This window comes from Apteryx mantelli, chromosome 11 (genome assembly GCF_036417845.1).
Source record: "Apteryx mantelli isolate bAptMan1 chromosome 11, bAptMan1.hap1, whole genome shotgun sequence".
Lineage (NCBI taxonomy): Eukaryota > Metazoa > Chordata > Aves > Apterygiformes > Apterygidae > Apteryx > Apteryx mantelli.
In genome coordinates this window covers 7,550,650-7,571,528 of record NC_089988.1, presented here as the reverse complement: position 1 = coordinate 7,571,528, position 20,879 = coordinate 7,550,650, and the positions used below count along the sequence as shown (strand labels likewise).

General features: G+C 52.6%; 1 protein-coding gene across 1 annotated transcript; it reads right to left on the bottom strand.

The window, feature by feature from the left end:
• Positions 1 to 15,068: 15,068 nt before the first annotated feature.
• LOC136993101 (olfactory receptor 14A16-like) lies at positions 15,069 to 15,704 on the bottom strand (the record flags this gene model as incomplete). The annotated part of the gene is made up of 1 exon (XM_067303114.1): positions 15,069 to 15,704. A coding segment is annotated over one exon (636 nt), but the record flags the coding sequence as incomplete, so codon positions are not given.
• Positions 15,705 to 20,879: the final 5,175 nt, after the last annotated feature.

Below are 20,879 nucleotides of genomic sequence, written 5' to 3'. Positions count from 1 at the left end.
AGGAAGAGCGAGAAGTGCAAGAGCTGCAGCTCCCACCTGTCTGCAAATGCCAGGAGGAGGAACTCGTTGAAGGAGCTGCTGTTGGACATTTTACTATCTCCAGGCATGGGGGACTGTGCAAAGAAGAAAAGACATTGAGAAGTTAGGAGACAGTTTTCAAGCAAAGAAATCCCCAAATGTTGCAGTTCTCTCTTGGAGCTGGAGGATGATCACACTCATATGTTGCCCTAGAAGGAAAGCAGCCCCTGCTGAGAGCGGACGAGTCCAGTTTCAAAGTGCACATCTCCAAACTTCTCACCCTTTCTCTGGGCACCTGAGGGAGCTCTCCACACTCCCCTTCTAGACAAGGACACACAGGGCTCTTTTCAGATGCCCACATACAGCCTCCCACCACCAGCTCCATACTCTCAGCATCTCTGCACCTTCCTCATGGGGCTCTCAGATATCACAGCAATGCTATGAGACAGCAGTGCCTTTTTAGAGGGCAGCATGCAGCCTGGCAGGACACCACAGGGAAAGGGTCAAGGGACCGTTAGGACTGAAGATGGGCTGTCTTTAAGGGAGGATCAGCTCATTTCCCAACCCCACGGACGGCATTTCCTGGAGCTCCACAGGTTAGAAGGGGGCTGGGGCAACCTCATTCCCATGCAGACCCTTCTGTTCTACAGGTTGCAGCATCAATGTCTGAACTGCAGCTGAAAATACCCAACCCCAGAAAGCCCAAGAACAAGAAGAGGAGCATCATGGACAGGAGGGGAAACAAGGACCAACACCATGATCCTGCTGCCAAGGGAGGCAAGGAGAGAGACAGAGAGGCATTCTGGAAAGCCTTCCCCTTACACAGCTGGACATGCCACCTCGCAGACGGCAACATTGCAGGAGAGTCGCTCTCAGCCCCTTTGTCAGGCAGCATGAAATGGGCCCATAACAGGAGAGATGCTCCACTCCTCTGCCGCAGTTCTGGCTGCAGAGGAGGTGGCTCATGCCCTGCACTTCCCTCTCATTCCCTGCCCATCTCTACTGCCTGAAGCTGTCCCTGCTGGCAGCTCTTTCTCTGTCACAACATCTTCTCCTGGTCAGTGCTCGCAGACCCCTATCCCACCCACTGTGTGCTCAGTTCTGCCCTACAGAAACCTCCCACATCAGGGTACTGTCTAGGGGCATCTCTGTGCATGCATGTCCTAAGGAGCAGGTCACATAAACTCCTATGAGGCCACAAAGGTGATGTTGATGCTGTCTGTAGGCTAAGGTGGGGATGAAGCAGCTTCCTGAGGTTTCTCACTGACGTATTAATGTCTGAGGGTGAAGGTTTAGGAATCCCACTTCCTTGCCAAACCAGAAATCTTGTTCCTTTTTTCTCCCTGACAAAATTAGCGAACTGAAAGCGCTGATACCAGAAGGAAAGCTCCTTCTTTTGCAAGCAGCCCTTCTCTTGATATTCCTCTTGAAAAATGTTCCTCGGACATCTCCTGTGCATGAGTTAGACCTGTGAGCAGTCCTGACCCACGCAGCACCCTCTCAGGAGGAGAATGAACCTGCCCTGCCAGGGGTCTCTGCTACCACGCAGAGTTTCATCCTGCAGTGCCGTGGGGAGCTTCTCAGGCAGGCTGAGTGCTGAGCATCGCAGGCGGCAGAGTCTCTGTTCTGGGCACACAGCACCCTGGGGCACAGGAACACTGCTCTGAATTATGGCACTGAGCAGACCTCTGTGCACACCCTGGCTTCACACCCCTGCAGGATCCCTGGGAGAAGGTAGCAGCATGCCCTGTCCCTGTGACAGGGTGGCAGGGAATCCCTGCTCTGAAGCACCTCTCCCTCCTCTGCAAAGGAAAAAAAAAAAGAAAAGGGAGAGACATCCTTAAAAAACAGGTGTGAGATGGGATGGGATGGGTTGGGTTTAGAAGACCCCTCTAGGAACCTCAGTAGCATTGCCCTGCAGCCAGAGACTTACCGTGTCAAGGGCTGTGAAGATTTCTCCCACAAGCAGCTCTCCTCTGTCCTCCCACTCCACACTGCCTTGCACTTCTCGCTGTCTTGTTTCATCTCATATCATCATCAACAGGCAGTGTCCAGAGCCCTGCTGCTCTTTGCAGAGGAGCTGCTCCTGCACACAGCTGTCTCTCAGCAGTGCTGCCTGGTTGCCATGACCTCACTCCATCCCAGGAGCCTGGCCCCACTCAGGAGCAGAGGCCCAGCTGAGCTCATGAATTTCTCTGTTCCTTGTGCTCCCTCCTTCTGGGAAATGTTCACTGATGTAGACTAAAATAATCAGCTATTGTCCTTTTCTATAGAGTGAATAGAGACTGACTCCAGCACTGCAATTAATTTCATCAGAGGATGGCTATCTTGGAAAGGTGGAACTGCCCCACTCTGGGAGCCCCTGTTCCCATCTCCCCTAGATGGGGACAAGAAGGGAGCTCATTGACACATGGTTCAGGTGTTGATTCAGATGAGTCGTTTTGGGTTTCTCAGGGTGCTTTTAGAAGGCCCTGAGCTGGTGTGGGATTCAGACCTTCTCGTGAGTTTCATAAAAAAAACAGAGTGGGTGGGTTTCCCCTTGCCCAGGCAGAAGTGAGCACAGCACGGATGTCTGCATGCGAGATCTTGGTCTATGCTCCCATTATAATCACTGGAGATGGAGTTTGGGAGTCAGTTGTTCACACACAAACACCTGGTGACATTGGAAGAGAGAGAGGTGGTCCAAGGCATGTGCCAGTGTCTGCTTACTCTGATGGAGCAAGTGTGACACCCACATCCTTCTAGAGCATGAGTTGGGGGCCAGGCGGGGAATTGCCTTGGTTACCTGCAATGCTACTAGATGCCCACTGCTACCAGAGCTCCACTCACTAGGAAGCTGAGACACATGCAGATCCCGACATTGCAAACAGTTGATGTCATCCAGTGCAGACACTTGATTCAGTGACACAGAAATAGGCCTGCATGGCCATGTCACATGCCTGAGGTGTCCAGCACAACCACATGTCTCTAGGAGGTACACTATGGAACCTCTAGGAAAACCATGGCCCTTTGGAGTGGTTGCTGGGCAAGTACCCCAGGGCATTTCAGGTTTCCTACCAGTGTCCAGAGAACTGGATCCCACCACTGCCTTTAGGCCAAGTCCTTCCGATCTACAGCCAAGACTGCTTCACAAATGGGAGAGGCACATCCCACCAAGGTCTCTGCTCTAGTCTCTGCACCATTAAAACCTTCTAAATTTCCTCCTCCTGAACCTCTTCTTAGCGCCAAGTGATATGAACAGGGATTGGGCTAATGATGACCTCAGGGTGCCTGGATCACAGGCTGCCCAGTGCCAGGGACTTCTTCAGTGGCACCTTGTCCTGCCTGGAGATTGGTTCACCTCTGTCACAGGCACAATGGTGCCACACAGTCAGCTCGGGAAGCCAACCACTCTCCTGCCATTCCTGCACAGCCCAGCTCTGTTTCTCCCTGGCCTTGGGCACTGCAGGCTTTGCTCTCTTAATGGGAACCTCCTTTCATCATAACATTGCCACCTGCTATCTAGGCCAGCATGGCTCTGCTCTGAGGTGGGGCCATTGCACACACAGCGTCTTTGTCTCATGGTAACATGTTTCACCATGACCAGTCTGTTCTCTGTGCCACAGCTGAGGCTCTGCAACTGAAATATGCACAAGTGAATGCAGCCTGGGGCACAGAGAGGAGCAGATGGAGCTGCACAAGCTGTCACAGAACTGAAACATGGTTGGAATGACTGAGATGCGGTCAGACCACTAGCATGACCAGAGGGCTGTGATGGCAGGGTACAAGCTCTGCAGGCAAGACCGTTAGGGAAGATGAGCAGGGGGGATGCCCTTGGTGTGAAGGGACAGCTCAGATGGATGGAGCTCTTGCATGGGATGGACAAGGGTTTGGGCTAGAGCTTGTGGGTGAGCATTAGAGTAAAGGTGATGTTGTGATGGGAGTTACAGACCACCTGATGAGGGTGAGGAGGTGGATGCAGTCTCCTTTAAGCAACCTGAGGAAGTCAGTGGGTCACAGGGCCTGGTTCTTATGGGGGGACTTTAATCTCCCTGACATTCATTGGAAGGGCAAACCGCAGGGTGCAAGCAGTCCAGGAGATTTCTGGAGGGTGTCAGGGACAGCTTCCAAGCACAGCTCCCTGATGGGCCAGTAAGGGTGACGCTCACCTGGATCTGGTACTCACACAAGGAAGCACTGATGAGGGCTGTGATAATCTGTGGAAATCTTGGCTGCAGTGACTATGGAAGAGTAGAGTCCCAGATCGTGAGGGCAATGAGGAAGGACAATAGTAGTGTACAGACTCCAGCCATTAAAGGAGGAAACTTTGTCCTCTCCAGGGGACTGGTGGGCGATCCCACTGGAGGCAGCTCTGAGGGGCAATGGAGCTTGGGAAAGCCAGCAGGTCTTTAAGGACAGCAGCCACCAAGCACAAGGACGGTCCATAGCGATACCCATTAGAACTAGGAGACATCTTGGGAGATTGGCTTGGTTCAACAGGATGCTGTTGTCCACCAAAGTAGGGATGGTGAAACCAAAGCTCCCTGAGGGTAGACACTTGCAGGGGACGTTAGGGCATGAAGAAGAGCTGCTACTACTCCACTAACACAGAAAGAATAATCAAAGAACACCTGGTCTCACTGCTGAATGTGGCAGTGACTCTAGTAATAGCAGATGCAGATGGGTCTGAGCAGCTCGGTGCGTTTTGGCTTCAGTCTTCACCAGCAAGGTCTCCTGAGCCATTGTGCCTCGAGTCAGGGCTCCAGAAGAGAAAAACAGCCAGCAGGGGATGAAGGTTGAGTGAGGGATTGCTTGTAAGTACTCAGCCCATGCAAGTCTCTGGGATGCGATGGGCTGCATCCAAGGACACTGAGAGGGCTGGACAACATCGTAACAAGGCCAGTCTCTATCACCTTTTGAAAGGTTGTGTAGATCAAGGGAGGTCCCAATGACCAGAAAAAGGAATGTGCTGTGCCCATCTTCAAGAAAGGCCACAAGGACAACCCGGGGAGCTGCAGGCCCTGCAGCCTCACTTTGGTGAAGAGTGTGTCATGGAGCGAATCTTCTTGGATCACATTTCTGGGCACATGAAGAATGAGCCTGGGAACAGTCAGCCTGGATTTAAAGAAGGTGAATCATTCCTGCACAACCTGATTGCTTTCTGTGATAAAAGGCCTGTTATTGTGGAGGAGCAGAATTTACTGGTTGTCATTTACCATGATTTTAGGAAGGTGTTGGACACGGTCTCCATGAATATTCTTGAATACAATAAGGCATTACGATATTATGGGTGGACACCCGGGTTGGATGATGGAGCTCCGAGGGTTTTTTGAATGGGTCATGCTTTACCAGGAAGCCAGGTAAAGGTGGAGTATGCAGGGGTCTATACTCAGACCTGTCTTGTCTGACAGGTTCACCAGTGACCTGGAGGATGTAACTCTCATCACATTTGTAGATGACACCTCCTCAGGAGGAAGAGTCATATGTTTGAGGGCTGCCATTCAGAGCAACCTCAGCAGGCAGGAGGAATGGGCTGTCAGGAACTTAGTGAAATTCAACAAGGAGAAATGCAGGTCCTGCCCCTGGGACAGACCAACACCCTGCAGTGATACAGGCTGGAGAGTGCCCGGCTGGGCAGCAGCTCTGCAGAAAAAGGACCTGGGAGTCTTTGTGGGCAGCGAGCTGAACATCAGCCAGCAGTGTGCCCTGGCAGCAAAGCAGGCCACAGCATCTTGGGCTGCATGAACAGGAGCACAGCAAGGAGATGGAGGGAAGTGTTTATGCCCCTCTACTCAACACTCCTTAGAGCCCATCTAGATACTGCGTCCAGTTGGGGCTCCCTGTAGAACAACGCTGTTGATCACAGGGAGTGAGCCCAGTGGCAGGCCCCCAAGGTGGTTGAGGCCTGGAGCACTTGCCCGGTGAGGAGAGGCTGAGGGAAGAGGGTTTGTTCAGCGCAGAAAAGGGAAGGTTTTGGGGAGGACTCATAGCAGCTTCCCAACTCAAGGTTGCCATTGATAATGAACCAGGTTTTTACAGGAATTCATGGCAGGAGAATGAGAGGCAAAGGTTATAATCTGAAACAAGTGCAGTCAAAACTGTATATGAGGAAGAAAAATCAATGAGGACCATGAAGCATTTGAAGTGGGGTTCAGAGGGGTTATGGACTCTCTGTTCTGGGAGGCTTGCAGGATGCAGCTGGACAAAGCACTCAAGAACTTGGTGTGAATTCAGTGTTGATCCCCATGTGAGCAGGAGGCTGGACTCGAGACCTCCCAAGTTCCCTTCCAGCCTGAATGATTTGGTGATTTTGTCCTCTCTGGAGATAGCCACTGCAATTCTTGCAGGCAGGAAATCCTTTTGTGCACGTGGGTTAGTACCTGCCATGGCCTCCCCAGAGCCAGCCCCTCCTAGTGGTGGGAGGTTGCCTCTTGGGCCTGAAAGGTTTTCAGTTCAAGGTTTCATTATGAGCAACTGCTTGTCCAGAGTGAGTCCTCTTCACAGCCTACAACACCTGTACATTACCACACGATGCCAAATGAGTGTGACAAATGCAGAAAGTCATGGTATGAGGGTGATTGCACTCTAACATCCATGAGGTCCTTTGCTGATCCAACAATATCCAGAAGGACTGAAAGAACCTTAAACCTGCTAGGCACACCGAGGTAATGTTGACTTTGTCACTCTTGGAGGTGAGGGAACTGTGTTTATTCAGCCTGGAGAAGAGAAGGCTTTGGGGACACCTAATAGCAGCCTCCCCATGCCCACCAGGATGTCATCAAGGGGATGGAGGCAGGCTCTTCACTGTTGTGCATGATGTGAGGGTGAAGGCCAATGGGCATTAGCGGAAAGAAGTGAGGTTCAGGCTAGGTGTAAGGGGAAACTTTTGACCCATCCAGAGAGTCAAGCACTGGGGCAGGTTGCCCTGAGACGCTGTGCCATCTCTATCTTCAGAGGTTTTCAAGTCCCAAATGAGTAAAGTCCTGAGCAACCTGATTGGACCTGATAGCTGACCCTGCTGTAGGAAGGAAGTTGGGCCACAGACATCCTGAGGTCCCTTCAAGATGGAACAATTCTGCATTTCCTTCCAGTGCAAGTCTTCTCTTGACCTTGGGAAAACATTCCGCTTGCTTGTGATCATGGAAGCAGATCTCACAAAAGTATGACCAGATCAACTGCATGTTGAGCCTTCTCCTGCTCCAGAGACATTCAGGTTCAGTGTTGCTTGGCACCTACCCCCAAATAGCCTTTCCCCCTCCCCCCCCCACCTTTTACTGCATTTTTTCCTCTTTTCAAACCTTCCAAGTTGTTTTCTTTTACCAACCTGATACCCTCCCATGAAGTCAGCCGACCCCTGTTTAACCCTTCACCTTGACCCTGGATTTGCTTTCTTTGTACATTCACCTGGCTTTTCTGAGCTGCTTGCCATGGTGATCCCTACACAGAATCACAGAATCACAGAATCGCTGAGGTTGGAAGGGACCTCTGGAGATCATCTAGTCCAACCCCCCTGCTCAAGCAGGGTCACCTAGAGCACATTGCACAGGATTGCGTCCAGGCGTGTTTTGAATATCTCCAGAGAAGGAGACTCCACCACCTCTCTGGGAAACCTGTTCCAGTGCTCTGTCACCCTCACAGTGAAAAAGTTTTTCCTCATGTTCAGATGGAAGTGTCTGTGTTTCAGTTTGTGCCCATTGCCTCGCATCCTGTCGCTCGGCACCACTGAAAAGAGTCTGGCCCCATCCTCTCGACACCCTCCCTTCAGATACTTGTACACGTTGATAAGATCTCCTCTCAGCCTTCTCTTCTCCAGGCTAAACAGGCCCAGCTCTCTCAGCCTTTCCTCATAAGAGAGATGTTCCAGTCCCCTAATCATCTTTGTGGCCCTTCGCTGGACTTGCTCCAGTAGTGCCACATCCCTCTTGTACTGGGGAGCCCAGAACTGGACACAGTACTCCAGATGTGGCCTCAGCAGGGCTGAGGAGAGGGGGAGAATAACCGCCCTCGACCTGCTGGCAACACTCTTCCTGATGCACCCCAGCATACCATTGGCCTTCTCGGCCACAAGGGCACATTGCTGCCTCATGGTCAACTTGGTGTTCACCAGCACTCCCAGGTCCTTCTCCACAGAGCTGCTTTCCAGCAGGTCAGCCCCCAACCTGTACTGCTGCATGGGGTTATTCCTCCCCAGGTGCAGGACCCTGCACTTGCCTTTGTTGAAGTTCATGAGGTTCCTCTCCGCCCACCTCTCCAGCCTGTCCAGGTCTCTCTGAATGGCACCACAGCCCTCTGGCGTATCAGCCACTCCTCCCAGTTTTGTATTGTCAGCCGACTTGCTGAGGGTGCACTCTGTCCCTTCATCCAGGTCACTGATGAAGAAGGTGAACAAGACTGGACCCAGTACTGACCCCGGGGGACCCTGCTAGCTACAGGCCTCCAACTAGACTCTGCACCACTGATCACAACTCTCTGAGCTCTGCCATTCAGCCAATTCTCAGTCCACCTCACTGTCTGCTCATCTAGCCCACACTTCCTGAGCTTGCCTATGAGGCCAAGTATGGTCCCCAGGGTGCAGGATCCAGAGGTGGTGTGAGGGACTGAAGAACCACCTCTCAACCCATCTTTGTGGGCAGGAATGGGTCTGGGGTTGTGGCTCACCAATGAACCTCATGGCTGCCTCCTGCAAGGATGCCTCAAGGTTCTCCAGGTGCAGCAGGCTCTGGTGCAGGTACTGCTCTGCTGCTGTTCCTCAGCAGCTGGAGACAGCACAAAGCCAGGGGGCCGGTACCAAGCCTCCCCAGAAGGCCAGGCCTGTCCCTCCTCCAGGACCAGCCTCCTCTTCCTTCCTGTTCATGACTGCCAGCTAGAAGCTATGTGGTACCGAGGTTCAGAGGGAGCAGAGGAGAGAGTGTAGGTTTCCCGAGAGGCCTGCAGAGCAGCAGAGACCGGGAGATGCCACCACAGCCGGGGCAGGACACCCTGCATCCCCCTCATCTTGGCAAGGTCCTGAGCCTTTCCCAGCCCAGAATGAGGAGATGCAGCTTGGGTCTGTCCCTCGCTGAAGGCAGAGGCAGCTCTGCCTTGTCCTTGGGGACACAGAAAGTTGGATCTTACACTGACGTGTGTTCAAAGGGACACTTGTCGGCAGCTCTTGCCCTGCTGCTCCGGCCCACCCAAGGGATGTCACCATTGCTTTCCCAAATCCCTGGTCCATACCTGGGCCACTCCTTGCATCTGGTCACTCATGTGGAGGAAGAGTGGGACCAGGCTCCTCTGCACGTGCTGCTTCATGCACCGTTTGTTCTTCCCCACCACAATCTCCATCAGGTCTTTGCAGAGGAGGATGGAGAGCTCTCGCACGGGGCTGTCTTCCTGTGGGCAGGGAGGAGAGGAGGGGAGGCCTCAGCAATGACTCCAGGAAGTGGGCATGAGAAGAGGGTTTGCCATTGTGAGGCCTCACCCTCTCCAGGCACATGTGTTGCCCAGCCCGGCTGGAGGTCAGAGCTGGTGACAAGCTGCTGGGAAGGCAGCCAGGAGAATGAGGGTTGCTGGCAGCAGCAGGGCAAGCTTCCCTGGCCTCTGTCTCCCTGTGCCTCTGGAGAGAACATTCTGGATTTCCCTAAGACTCCATCAGGGCCCCCTCGCAGGAGAGGATGACAGAAGGGGACAGCCCCGGGACATGGCCTCTCCCTCACTCTCTAGCCTGCTCCTACCTCTTTGCTCTTCTCTGCCCCAGGCCAGGCAAGCACCACATGAAGTCAAGCATGAGACAGAGCAGCCGAGGGCAGAGAGGGGCTGGTTTGATCTAGTCCCGCAGTGCAGGACACCGAGGCCAGCACAGGGAATGTCACAGGGAATGTCAGAGGGACACACAGCACCCATAGCCACGCATATAGACCCATGGACACGCCAGGAGAGTCCCTGGCTCTCCCACCAGCCGTCCATCATCAAAGCTCGCAGAAGCTTCTCAGCCAGCTGCAGAGCAATGGGGCTGGAGCCCTTCTGGTGCAGGGGGCTAAGGATGTTTCTCAGCAACATCAGGCTTCCCACACGCATGTCCCTGCCAGCATCCTGCAGCCACTCCATGATGTCTGGAAGCAGGCTCTGCATTCTCCTTGCCTGTGTGAAACATACAACTTCCTTTCAGTGAAGCAAGGCCAGACCCCCCCTGCCAAAAGTGCTCTGGGTGCTGACTTCCCATCAGGGCTCAGTGTCCGGGGCCAGGGCTCTGCAAACACCCACGGCACAGAGGCTGCATTGCAGGGCAGAGATCTCCCAGGGGGCCCTCAGCATGCTATGGCCTCTATTTGGAGGAAGGCTCCTGCCTCGAGGCCCAGGAGCAGCCGTCTACATTAGCCTGACCCTGAGCTCTGGCTCATCATCCCTCTTGTAGCGTGACTTTGGCCGCAGCGCTCCCATGACTGAGGCTGTTTGGAGCTGGCTTGTTTGGTGCTGGGCCTGGATCTCTGCCTAGCACAGCCGACACATGCCACCACCAGGAGCTCTTCCTGGTGGGCATTGGTGCCTTTCTGCTTGTGCAGCCCAGCCAAGTGCCTGGCATGAAAGACTCAGGGCAGATGAACACCTCCTGTCAAGCCCCAGGCTGCCAGCATGGCTTCACCCAGCTGCCCCCCTGCTCACCATCTCGGGACTCTGCGACAGGCTCATGAGGCCTCTGAATGCCAGTCCACACATCTTCAGGCTCTGACTTTGGACATAGCTCTGGAGGAGCGGCAGGACGGCATCATCCATATGGGCAAGGTCAGGGCAATCCAGCAGCTGAAATGCACACAGCACTGAAAGACTGGCTGAGCCGGCAGGACTGCGTGCACTGGGCAGCCCTGCATCCCACCCACCATTCAGGGCAAGGGCACCAGGCCCTGACAAAGCTCAGCGCACAGGCAGCAGGGATTGTGGAGACACCCCCAGGCCCTGCTCCCAGCACTGGGCCTCACGGCACACTGCACACACCACTCACCTCCTCCTCCCATCCTCTGAACCCTCTGCAGCCTCTGGTTCCCATCCCTTGGAGGAGCAATTGAACACAGAGCTGCCACAAAGGAGGCACGAAATCCAAGTTTTTACAAGTGGCAGCCCAGCAGAAATGAGCCAAAGTTAGGGTGACTCAGAGGAGTGCCCCAGCTCCATCGCCCCAGCTCCATTGACCAACATCACCCCACAGCCATGTGCATGAGCCAGCACAGCATTTAGAGGCACCTCCAGAGAGTCACCACTTGCCATGAGGCCCACCTCAACGAAGAAAGCCCTGGTGGGCATCTGACAAAACTAGTCCTCCCTTCTCAGCAGCCTTGCCAGCTGGTGCAAGATCCAGCGACACAGGTGTCTCGGAGCCCCCCCTCACCAGTCTGGCAGCAGGAAGAAGGCACTGGTGGTCCTCAGCTGAGCAGGCAAACCTCCTCTGGGATTGCTCTGCCCCCTCTAGCCATTTCCCCCCAGCACAGGGCAAGGCAGGCCAAGGCAGTGCTTGGCACACAGCACTTGGCACGCAGCTACAGCAGCCGGTGGCATTTGTTCATGGAGGGCTGCTCTTTCCCTACCACACTTTGCCATTGGAAATCCAGGGTCAGTCATCATCAGGTTCCTTTTGGTGGGAGACCAGAGAAACACCCTTCCTACCTGGAAGTCATGGCCTTCCCACACATCTCATTTCCTGACCCCTTTGGATTCCTCTCCCCCTGGGCCCTTCCCGTGTTCTTCTGTGCATCTTGCACCTTTCCTGGGGCTCTGTCCTTGGCGGCGCTGCAGGCAGATGGTCCCCAATGCTCTCTGTGATGGGAGTCCAGGCCCCACAGGAGGGCACTCCAGCTCTCTGGGAGGGAACACTCCTGCAAGGGACCCCCTCCCACAACTCCTAACACCAAATGCTCCCCCAGCAGCTCTCAAAGATGAGCAGCAATGGAGCAGGGAGCTCCCATGGCCATTTTGCTGTGTGAGCCCTTGCCACAAGTGCTGAGGCTGCAGCCTCTTTCTTGGAGAACTGCGGTCCCCCTTCACCCACAAGGAAGGACATTGTGCAGGGCACCCCGAATTCAGGGAAGAGGTGCTGGGGGAGAGCAGGGTGGAAAGGGCTGTACTTGGCCCTGCATGGGTAGAATTGGAAGAAGATGCCTGTCCATTGCCTACAAAAATTGTTGTAAAACTTAAAAAAATTTACCTATGCTTTACAAAAGCAAAACAGCTTGTCTCATGTGAATTCAAACAGAAATTTCTCTGGGGTGACTATTAAAATTTAGAATTTTTTTTAGGGTAGAAGCAATCCTTCTTTTTCAAACCCTTGAGGTTTGTGTTCTTTGAATTTCATACTTGACCCTATTTAAGCCTAGGAGCCTCTTTTCATACCTACGGGTGTTTATTTTGACAAAGGCACCTATGTGCATTCTAGCCTGGTAGCCTAGAACATCTTCTGAGAAATTGAACTCTACTTGCATCTTGTATTGTTACCGACCAATCAATTCCTACAATGGAAGAAGGTTCAGGGAAGAACATAGGCTGTGATGGACCACAGCTGATGCAAAGCAAGCGGAATTTATCTCAGCACAAAGGGAACCAGAGGGTGGCCTTTGTTTTAGGCCACCCTCCAGACTCATGCAAACACCTGAAGGCTGGAAATAAATCCTTGCAGGAGCAGAAATATTTATCGGCAGAGGGAACGTGCACCCCACCTGAGCTGCAACTGGACTAGCAAGCCTTGCTGGTTTGAACCACTGGTTTGCTACTTTCCCAGAGAAATGCAATTTGGTAATGGAACACATTTGAAGAACAAAGAACTGCAAACGCGGTGTGCTTCAAACAAAGATCAGTAGACCTTTCGCCTATGGTATCAACCTCCAAGTAATGGGGTAGTAGAAAGATGGAGTGGCTGACAGAAACAACAGCTGCACAAGAGTGACTCTTCTCTCATAGAATACTTCTAAGTGGGGATCCCATTTGTGGGAAGTTGTAAGGTGGCTAAATAAGCGACAAACTGCCATGGGAAGTCCCATAGATAAGGGGTTTGTGTCAGTAGCTGCATGAATTCCTGTTAAAACAGAAATAAAACCCCATCAAAGTCCTGGAGGTGAGATTGTGGTTAAACATCCAGCTCAGGGATCGGTCTGGGTGACTCTGCTCTTTTCCCATGGAAAAGGAGCATGGGATGCTGTAGACAATGAAGGGAGTAAGTTAACCATTTAGTGAGGTCTGGGTTATGTCCAAGACCTAGGTGTCTTCTCTTGCAGGGAGATATGGTGTTATCTGCTAACCGTGGGAACATTGATAACTGGAAAACACACCTGAAACGTGTCTCTAACAGTTCTGCCTTTTCACGTTGCCCATGTGACAACTTGGGTATTGAAGATCAGTCACAAGCCATCTTCAAAACTACAGTTATAAGAGAAACACCATCTGTAATAGCACGAGGTCAAGGACTGATTGTAGGCAATCATGTTACACTAACCCTAAGAGCTAAAGTTAGTCTAAATGTAGCTCTATGTAGTAACGCACTGGATGGGAAGCTGCACATGGTTCTGACAACAGAGTGAGATGGGTACTCCAGACTTGGAAGGCAACAAAAGCCATTGTGATGGGACCTATGGTTTTGACCAAATCACCACGCAGACTTCTGGTTAACTTCTCATATGACTGAACAAACGATGTCTTTTCTTGCACCATTTAATCCATCAGTATCACTTGGAGTAACCTTGCATCAACTTGACAGCTTTCTCAAGCAGAGCACCAAGGTTCCTCAACATTGGTTGGAAACTGGAAAATGGTTAGAGGAAAGGGAAGGAACGATGATATATGATACAATGGACGAATTCGGTTAGTGAAAGTGTCCAGCGACAGAGCAGCCTGCCCTGAGTTGACACACACAGAAACAGGTTTTAATTTCTTCCTCCCTGCAAGCACGCAATTATTCCTTTGCTCTTCTCCAGAGACATCCCTGTTCTCCAGAGAGCCTTTCCCCAGGTCAGTGTGTCCATGCTGGCCTGCCCAGCCATTCCTGCACCCCTCTGTTGTGCTCCCCAGGCTTGTGGTGCTGCTCTGCAGGGTGAGCAGGCTGTGGGACCCCAGGGTGACTCCACACTGGCTGTGCTGGTCAGGGTAGACCTGGCTGGTGCAGCATCACTGCACCTGACAACCCCCTCCCCAGGCATCTGTGGCTGTGGAAGATGCTCAGAGCAATCACAAGGCATTTCCAATGGCTCAGAATGGGGTCAGGTGTGCCATTAGATCCAGCCATGGTTTTTCATTGTTGGTGACATGAACCACCCTTGAGGCTTCCTTCCTGTGCCTGAGGAGTCCCCACTACCTCTTCTGAGATTCCAGAGCTCTGATTTGGTGCATTGCTTGGTTTGGCCCTTGACTTTGGGTGACTCCACTTGGTTTTGTGAGTCTCCGCTCACTGGCCACTCCAGGCACAAACTGCCCCTGGAGATCCCCTCTGCTCACCTGGTGGCTCCATACTCCCTTCCAGAAGGATAGGAATGTGTTACCAGCCCTCTACTATGTGAAACAGCCCCTAGCAGATACCACTTGAACACTCACCCTCTCCAGGGGCACTGGGCACCCAGAAGTGACAGCTGAATCCAGCCCTCATTCCCTAACACAGCACTCTACAAGCTGATGCCTCTTAGCCCATGAAAAACCCAGGCACGGCAACAGGGACTTTTTGGGTGCAAATCCCTGAGTGCATTCTTGCCTCCCACTTTTGGAGAAGAGCTCAGTCTTCAGACAGTGTACTGATGAAGTCCCCTTTTATTACACAGATGCTGCAAGGGAGGCCAGCTCTGACACAGTGATCAGCAGATTTACACAAAGCCTCCGAATCAGACAGATGGGGTTTGTGCCTCTGGAGAGGTGGGATGAATTCAAACATTTGTTCACAAACATGACTATTGCAGACAGAACTCCCAAAGCACAAGAGTTGTCTGAGATAAACTAGGAGTTGGTTGTGAGGAGAGATGGGCAGCTTGTTGCTGCTGAACTACAAGAAGTTGAATCAGTTTCTTCAGTGCGGCCTTGAGCTCTTTGTTCCTCATGCTGTAGATGAGAGGGTTCATTGCTGGAGGCACCACTGAGTACAGAACAGCCACCACCAGATCCAGAGCTGGGGAGGAGATGGAGGGGGGCTTCAAGTAGGCAAAGAAGCCAGTGCTGATGAACAGGGAGACTACGGCCAGGTGAGGGAGGCACATGGAAAAGGCTTTGTGCCAGCCCTGCTCAGAGGGGATCCTCAGCACAGCAGTGAAGATCTGCATGTAGGACAGCACAATGAAAATGAAACAACCAAAGCTTAAACAGACACTAACCACAAGAAGCCCAACTTCCCCGAGGTAGGAGTCTGAGCAGGAGAGCTTGAGGATCTGGGGGATTTCACAGAAGAACTGGTCCACTGTGTTGCCTTGGCAGAGTGGTATGGAAAATGTGTTAGCAGTGTGCAGGAGAGCATGGAGAAAACCACTGACCCAGGCAACTGCTGCCATTTTGACACAAGCTGTGCTGCCCATGAGGGTCCCATAGTGCAGGGGTCTGCAGATGGCAACATAGCGATCATAGGCCATGACAGTGAGGAGATAATACTCTGCTGAAATGAAGAAAAAGAAGGAAAATATCTGTGCAGCACATCCTGAGTAGGAAATGGCCCTGGTGTCCCACAGGGAATTGGCCATGGATTTGGGGACAGTGGTGGAGATGGAGCCAAGGTCGAGGAGGGAGAGGTTGAGGAGGAAGAAGTACATGGGGGTGTGGAGGCGGTGGTCGCAGGCTACGGTTGTGATGATGAGGCCGTTGCCCAGGAGGGCAGCCAGGTAGATGCCCAGGAAGAGCGAGAAGTGCAAGAGCTGCAGCTCCCGCGTGTCTGCAAATGCCAGGAGGAGGAACTCGTTGAGGGAGCTGCTGTTGGACATTTGCTCCTTTGGGGCACAGGGGGACTGTCCGAGGAAGGAGATACATTGACAAGTTAGGACAGACTTCTCTGAGCAAGTTTCTCATAACCTCCCCCAAACACACACACATTACCTCTCCCCATCTCAGCAGCAGTGTCACTGAGCTCTATGGCTTGAGCTCTGGTTTGTGCTGGCTGAGTTTGACACAACGAGTAGGGGCTTCTGCCCATGAGCTCCAGAGGAGTCAGCCCTGACCTACAGCACTGTGTAAATGGGAAGAGGGGTGACTAAAATCTATATTCCAAGTTCGAGTCAGACTTCATCCACACATACTGTTGAAGGCATTTTCAGCATCTTCACTCCCACTTCTAAATAATGTGGTGTCATTAGTAGTATTAAGGCTTCTTTTGTTTCCTTTAGCTGGAGCCCACAACCTTGAGAGCAGAGGGCTGCGCTGACTGCGGGAGGAGAGGTGGCCTTGGACTTGACGGTTTCCTCTCATACTTTGAGCATGACTCTGCTGCCTGCAGCCGTCCCTGCAGGGAGCTGTTTCTCTGTCCCCACGTCTCTCCCCTCTCAGTGCTCACACACCCATCCCACCTGCTGGGAGCTCAGCTCTGCCCTGCAGAAACCTCCCGGGGGCAGGACACTGCCCAAGGCACCTCCATGTCTGCAGGTGCTATGGAGCAGGGGACACAAACCTTGCTGAGGCTGGAAAGGTGATGCTGGTTCTGTCTTTAGTCTGAGGGGTGGATGAAGGCATTTGCTGAGTCCCTCCCAGAACTGCTCCTCTCTCACTGCCACTGTTTTGGTGCCTCCATCACCTTTCTAAACCTGACAGATCCAATCCCATTTCACCCCACCCAAAGAGAATCAAACTGAAAGCACAGACTCATGACAGCTCCTTCTCTTTCATGTATCCCCTGCCTTGACCTTCCTTTTGGAAAGTCTCCTCCAGAAATGTCCTGCGAGTGAGATGGAGCTGTGGGCAGCCCTGACCCATGCAGCATCCTCTTGATAGGACACTCAACCTGCCCTGCTGAGGGTCTCTCCTACCACCCAGAGTTTCTCCCTTCTACACTCTGTGGAGCTCCCCGAGTAGGCTGAGTGCTGACCCTCGCAGGCAGCAGAGTCACTGCCCTGGACACACAGCACCCTGGGGCAAAGGGCACTGCTCTGAATTACAGCCTTGGGCAGACCTGTGTGTACACCCAGACTTCAAACCCCTGCAGCATTCCTGGGAGAAGGTAGCAGCATGCCCTGTCCCTGTGACTGTGTCGCAGGGAATCCCTGCTCTGAAGCATATCCCCCTCCTCTGCAAAGGAGAAGCTCGGAGAGCGATTCTTAAAAATCCAGTTGTGAGACTGGAATGATTTCAAGACCTTTCCAGGAACCTCAGTAGCATTGCCCTGCAACCAGAGACTTACCGTGTCAGGGGCTGTGAAGATTTCTCCCACAAGGAGCTCTCCTCTCTCCTCCCACTCCACACTGCCTTGCACTTCTCTCTGTCTTCTCTCCTCTCATGTCAGCAGCAGCAGGCAGTGCCCAGAGCCCTGCTGCTCTTTGCAGAGGAGCTGCTCCTGCACACACCTGTCTCTGGGCAGCGCTGCCCAGTTGCCATGAGCTTCCTCCATCCCCAGAGCCTGGCCCCACTCAGGAGTAGAGGCCCAGCTGAGCTCATGAATTTCTCTGTCCCTTGTGCTCCGTCCTCCTGGGAAATGTTCACTGCAACAAGCTAAAATATTCACTGATGGTCCCTCTCTAAACAATGCAGAGAGACCAGTCACAGCATTGTCACTTGTTTCATCAGAGGATGGTTCCATCAGAGGATGGTTATCTACAAGAGGTGGAAACATCACACCCAGGAAATCCATATTCCCATGTCTTAACTAGGCAGGACACCCAGAAGCGGACAAGAATGGAGGTCATTCACCCATGGTTCAGGTTTTCATTCAGATGAGTCAGTCTGGGCATCGCATGCCCATTTAGAAGTCCCTGGGATGCCGTGGGATGCAGATCCCTCCTGTGAACTCCACAAAAAAACACACAGGTGGTGGGATTCCCCTTGCCAAAACTAAAGTGTGCACAACACAGATGTCTGCATGGGAGCTCCTTCTCCAAGCTCCTATTGTAATCACTGGAGATGGAGGGTGGGAGTCAGTTGCTCACACACAAAGACCTGGTGACATTGGAAGAGACAGAGGTGGACCAAGGCATGTGCCAGAGTCTGCTTGCTCTGATGGAGCAGCTATGATGCCCCTGTCCTTCTAGAGCATGAGATGGGGGCCAGGTGGAGAATTCCCTTGGCCATCTCAAATGACAGTAGATGCCTCCTACTACTAGGGCTCCACTCACTATAAAGCTGAGACATAGGAAGATCTCAATGCTATAAACAGCTAATGCAATTCAGGGCAGACACTTGATTTAATGACATAGAAATAGGCTGGCAGGGCCATGTCAGATGCCTGCGGTGTCCAGCACATCCACATGTCTTTAGTAGTTCCAGCATGGGACCTACAGGAAGCCATGCCTTTTTGGAGTGGTTGCTGGGCAAGTGCCCCAGGGCATCTTGGGTTTCCTACCTGTGCCCAAACAAATGAATCCCACCACTGCCTTTAGGCACAGTCTGCACAGTCTACATCCAAGCATGCTGCACAAATGGGAGGCACATCCCACCAAGGGCTCCACTCTAGTCTCTGCACTCTCATATCCTTCTAGCTCTCCTCCTCCTGAATCCCTTCTCACCCCCCGCTATGATATGAACAGGGACTGGGCTGATGATGTCCTCAAGGTGGTTGGATCACGGAACCAGGAACTTCTTCAGTGGCACCTTGTCCTGCCTGGAGATTGGTTCACCTCTGTCACAGGCCCCAAGGTGCTGCAGAGTCAGCTCAGGCAGCAAACCCCTCTCCTGCCATTCCTGCACGGCCCAGCTCTGTTTCTCGCTGGCCTTGGGCACTGCAGGCTTTGCTCTCTTAGTGGAAACCTTCTTTTATCATTACATTGCCACCTGCTATCTATGCCAGTATGTCACCACTTGCAATCAAAGCCCTTGCATACATGAGGTCCTTGCTAAAGGTTTTCCCTGTGACAAATCTTCAGTCGGCACCACAGCTGAGGTGCTGAAGCCAAAATATATGCAAACATATGCAGCCTGTCACGGGACTGCCCCGTGGTTGGAACACCTGAGATGTGGTGGGATCACTCACATGACTGTAGTCCTTTAGTGGCAGGGTTCAAGTTCTTTAGGAGACACCACCAGGGAAGATGACGAGGGTGATACCCTATGTGTGAAGGGGTAGCTTGGATGTATGGAGCTCTTCCATGGGAGGGACAAAGGGAGGCAGCTCTGAAGGGCAGAGGAGCTCAGGAAAGCCAGCAGGTCATTAAGTACCTTTCAAGCACAAGAATGCTCCATAACGAACAGTTTGTAAAATTATTAGACATCCCTGGAGCCCAGCTTGGCTAAACAGGGAGCTCCCACGTGAGCTCCAGGGCAATAAGGCAGCATACGAAAAGGGGAAGGAGGGAGAAGCGGCAAAAAAGGCATTTAGAAATATTGTCTAGCAAAGTAGGGATGGTTTAAGGAAGGCACAGGTCCCCTGGGATAGAGACACTTGCAGGGGATGTGAAGGACAGGAAGAAGAGCTGCTTCTGCTTCAGCGACAGTAAAGGAATAAAAAAGGAAATGTGGGCTCACAGCTGACTGGGGCAGGGATTCTAGCAAAAGCGGATGTAGATAGGTCTGGGGAAGTCAAGTCCTCCCTGGCTTCAGTCTTCACCAACACATTGTCCTGAGCTGTTGTGCCTAGAGTCAGGACTGCTGAGGAGAAAACCAGCCTGCAGTGCCCAAGTCTCTAGAACTCAACCCATACAAGTCTATGGGATTGGATGGCTGGCATTGGATTGGCTGCTGTGACAGCAGGGCTGCTTGCTGTCAATTTTGAAAGGTTGTGTGGATCAGGGGAGGTTCCAATGACCAAAAGTAGGAATATGTTGTGCTCATCTTCAAAAACGGCCACAAGGACAGCCTGGGGAGCTGCAGGCCATTCAGCCTCACATTGGTGAGGAGTGTGTCATGGAGCCAGTCCTCTGAGATCACAGTTCTGGGCACATCATGAAGGTGTCTGGGAACAGTCAGCATGGAGTTACCCAACGTAAATCATTCCTGACCTGCCTGATTGCCTTCTGTGATAAAAGACGTGCACTTGTGGAGGAGAGGAGAGTAGTGGATGTCCACTAGACATCCAGATGGGCAAAAAGATGGTTGTATGATTGAGCTCAGAGGGTTTTCATGAATGGGTCATGCTTTACAGGGAAGCCAGGCAAATGTGGGGTATGCAAGGGGTATACCCCACATCCTGCCCTGTTTGAAAGGCTCATCAGCGGGGAAACAACCCGTGCATCAGGACAGGCAGAGACCTGACTGGCAGAGGAGGGACCCCAAGGTGAAGGTCCTGGACATAATGGAGGATGCCATATGAGCATGTGGTGCATGCTCACCACAGATGAGGCCAGCTGCATATGGGACTGCATTAGGAAGAGCATGGTCACCCAGACAAGGGCAGTTCTTATCCCCCTCCACTCAGCACTGGTGTGGCAACATCCGGAATAGCGTCTCCCAGTGTGGGCTGCCCAGTGCTGCAGGAATGGGGGGCAACTGGAAAGGGTCCAGAGGAGGTCTGCCCAGATGAGGCTGGGGGCCTGAAGCACATGGCCCATGCAGAGAGGCTGAGGGACCTGGACTTCTTTAGCCTGCTGAAGTTTCTTAGACCAATACAGTAGTCACCTGTGACTGCTTGAAGGGTGGTTTCAGAGATGAGGGAGCTTTTCTTGGAAGTGGGAAAGAGCATGCGAAGGAGAAAGAGCCACTAAGTGCATCTTGAGAGGTTCAGACTGGACTTCAGGTAGCAAGAACGTCACTCATAGGGTAGAGCTGTGATGCAACTGGACACCCAGAGGGACTGCGTGATCAGTCCCTGGCTTTGTGTTTCA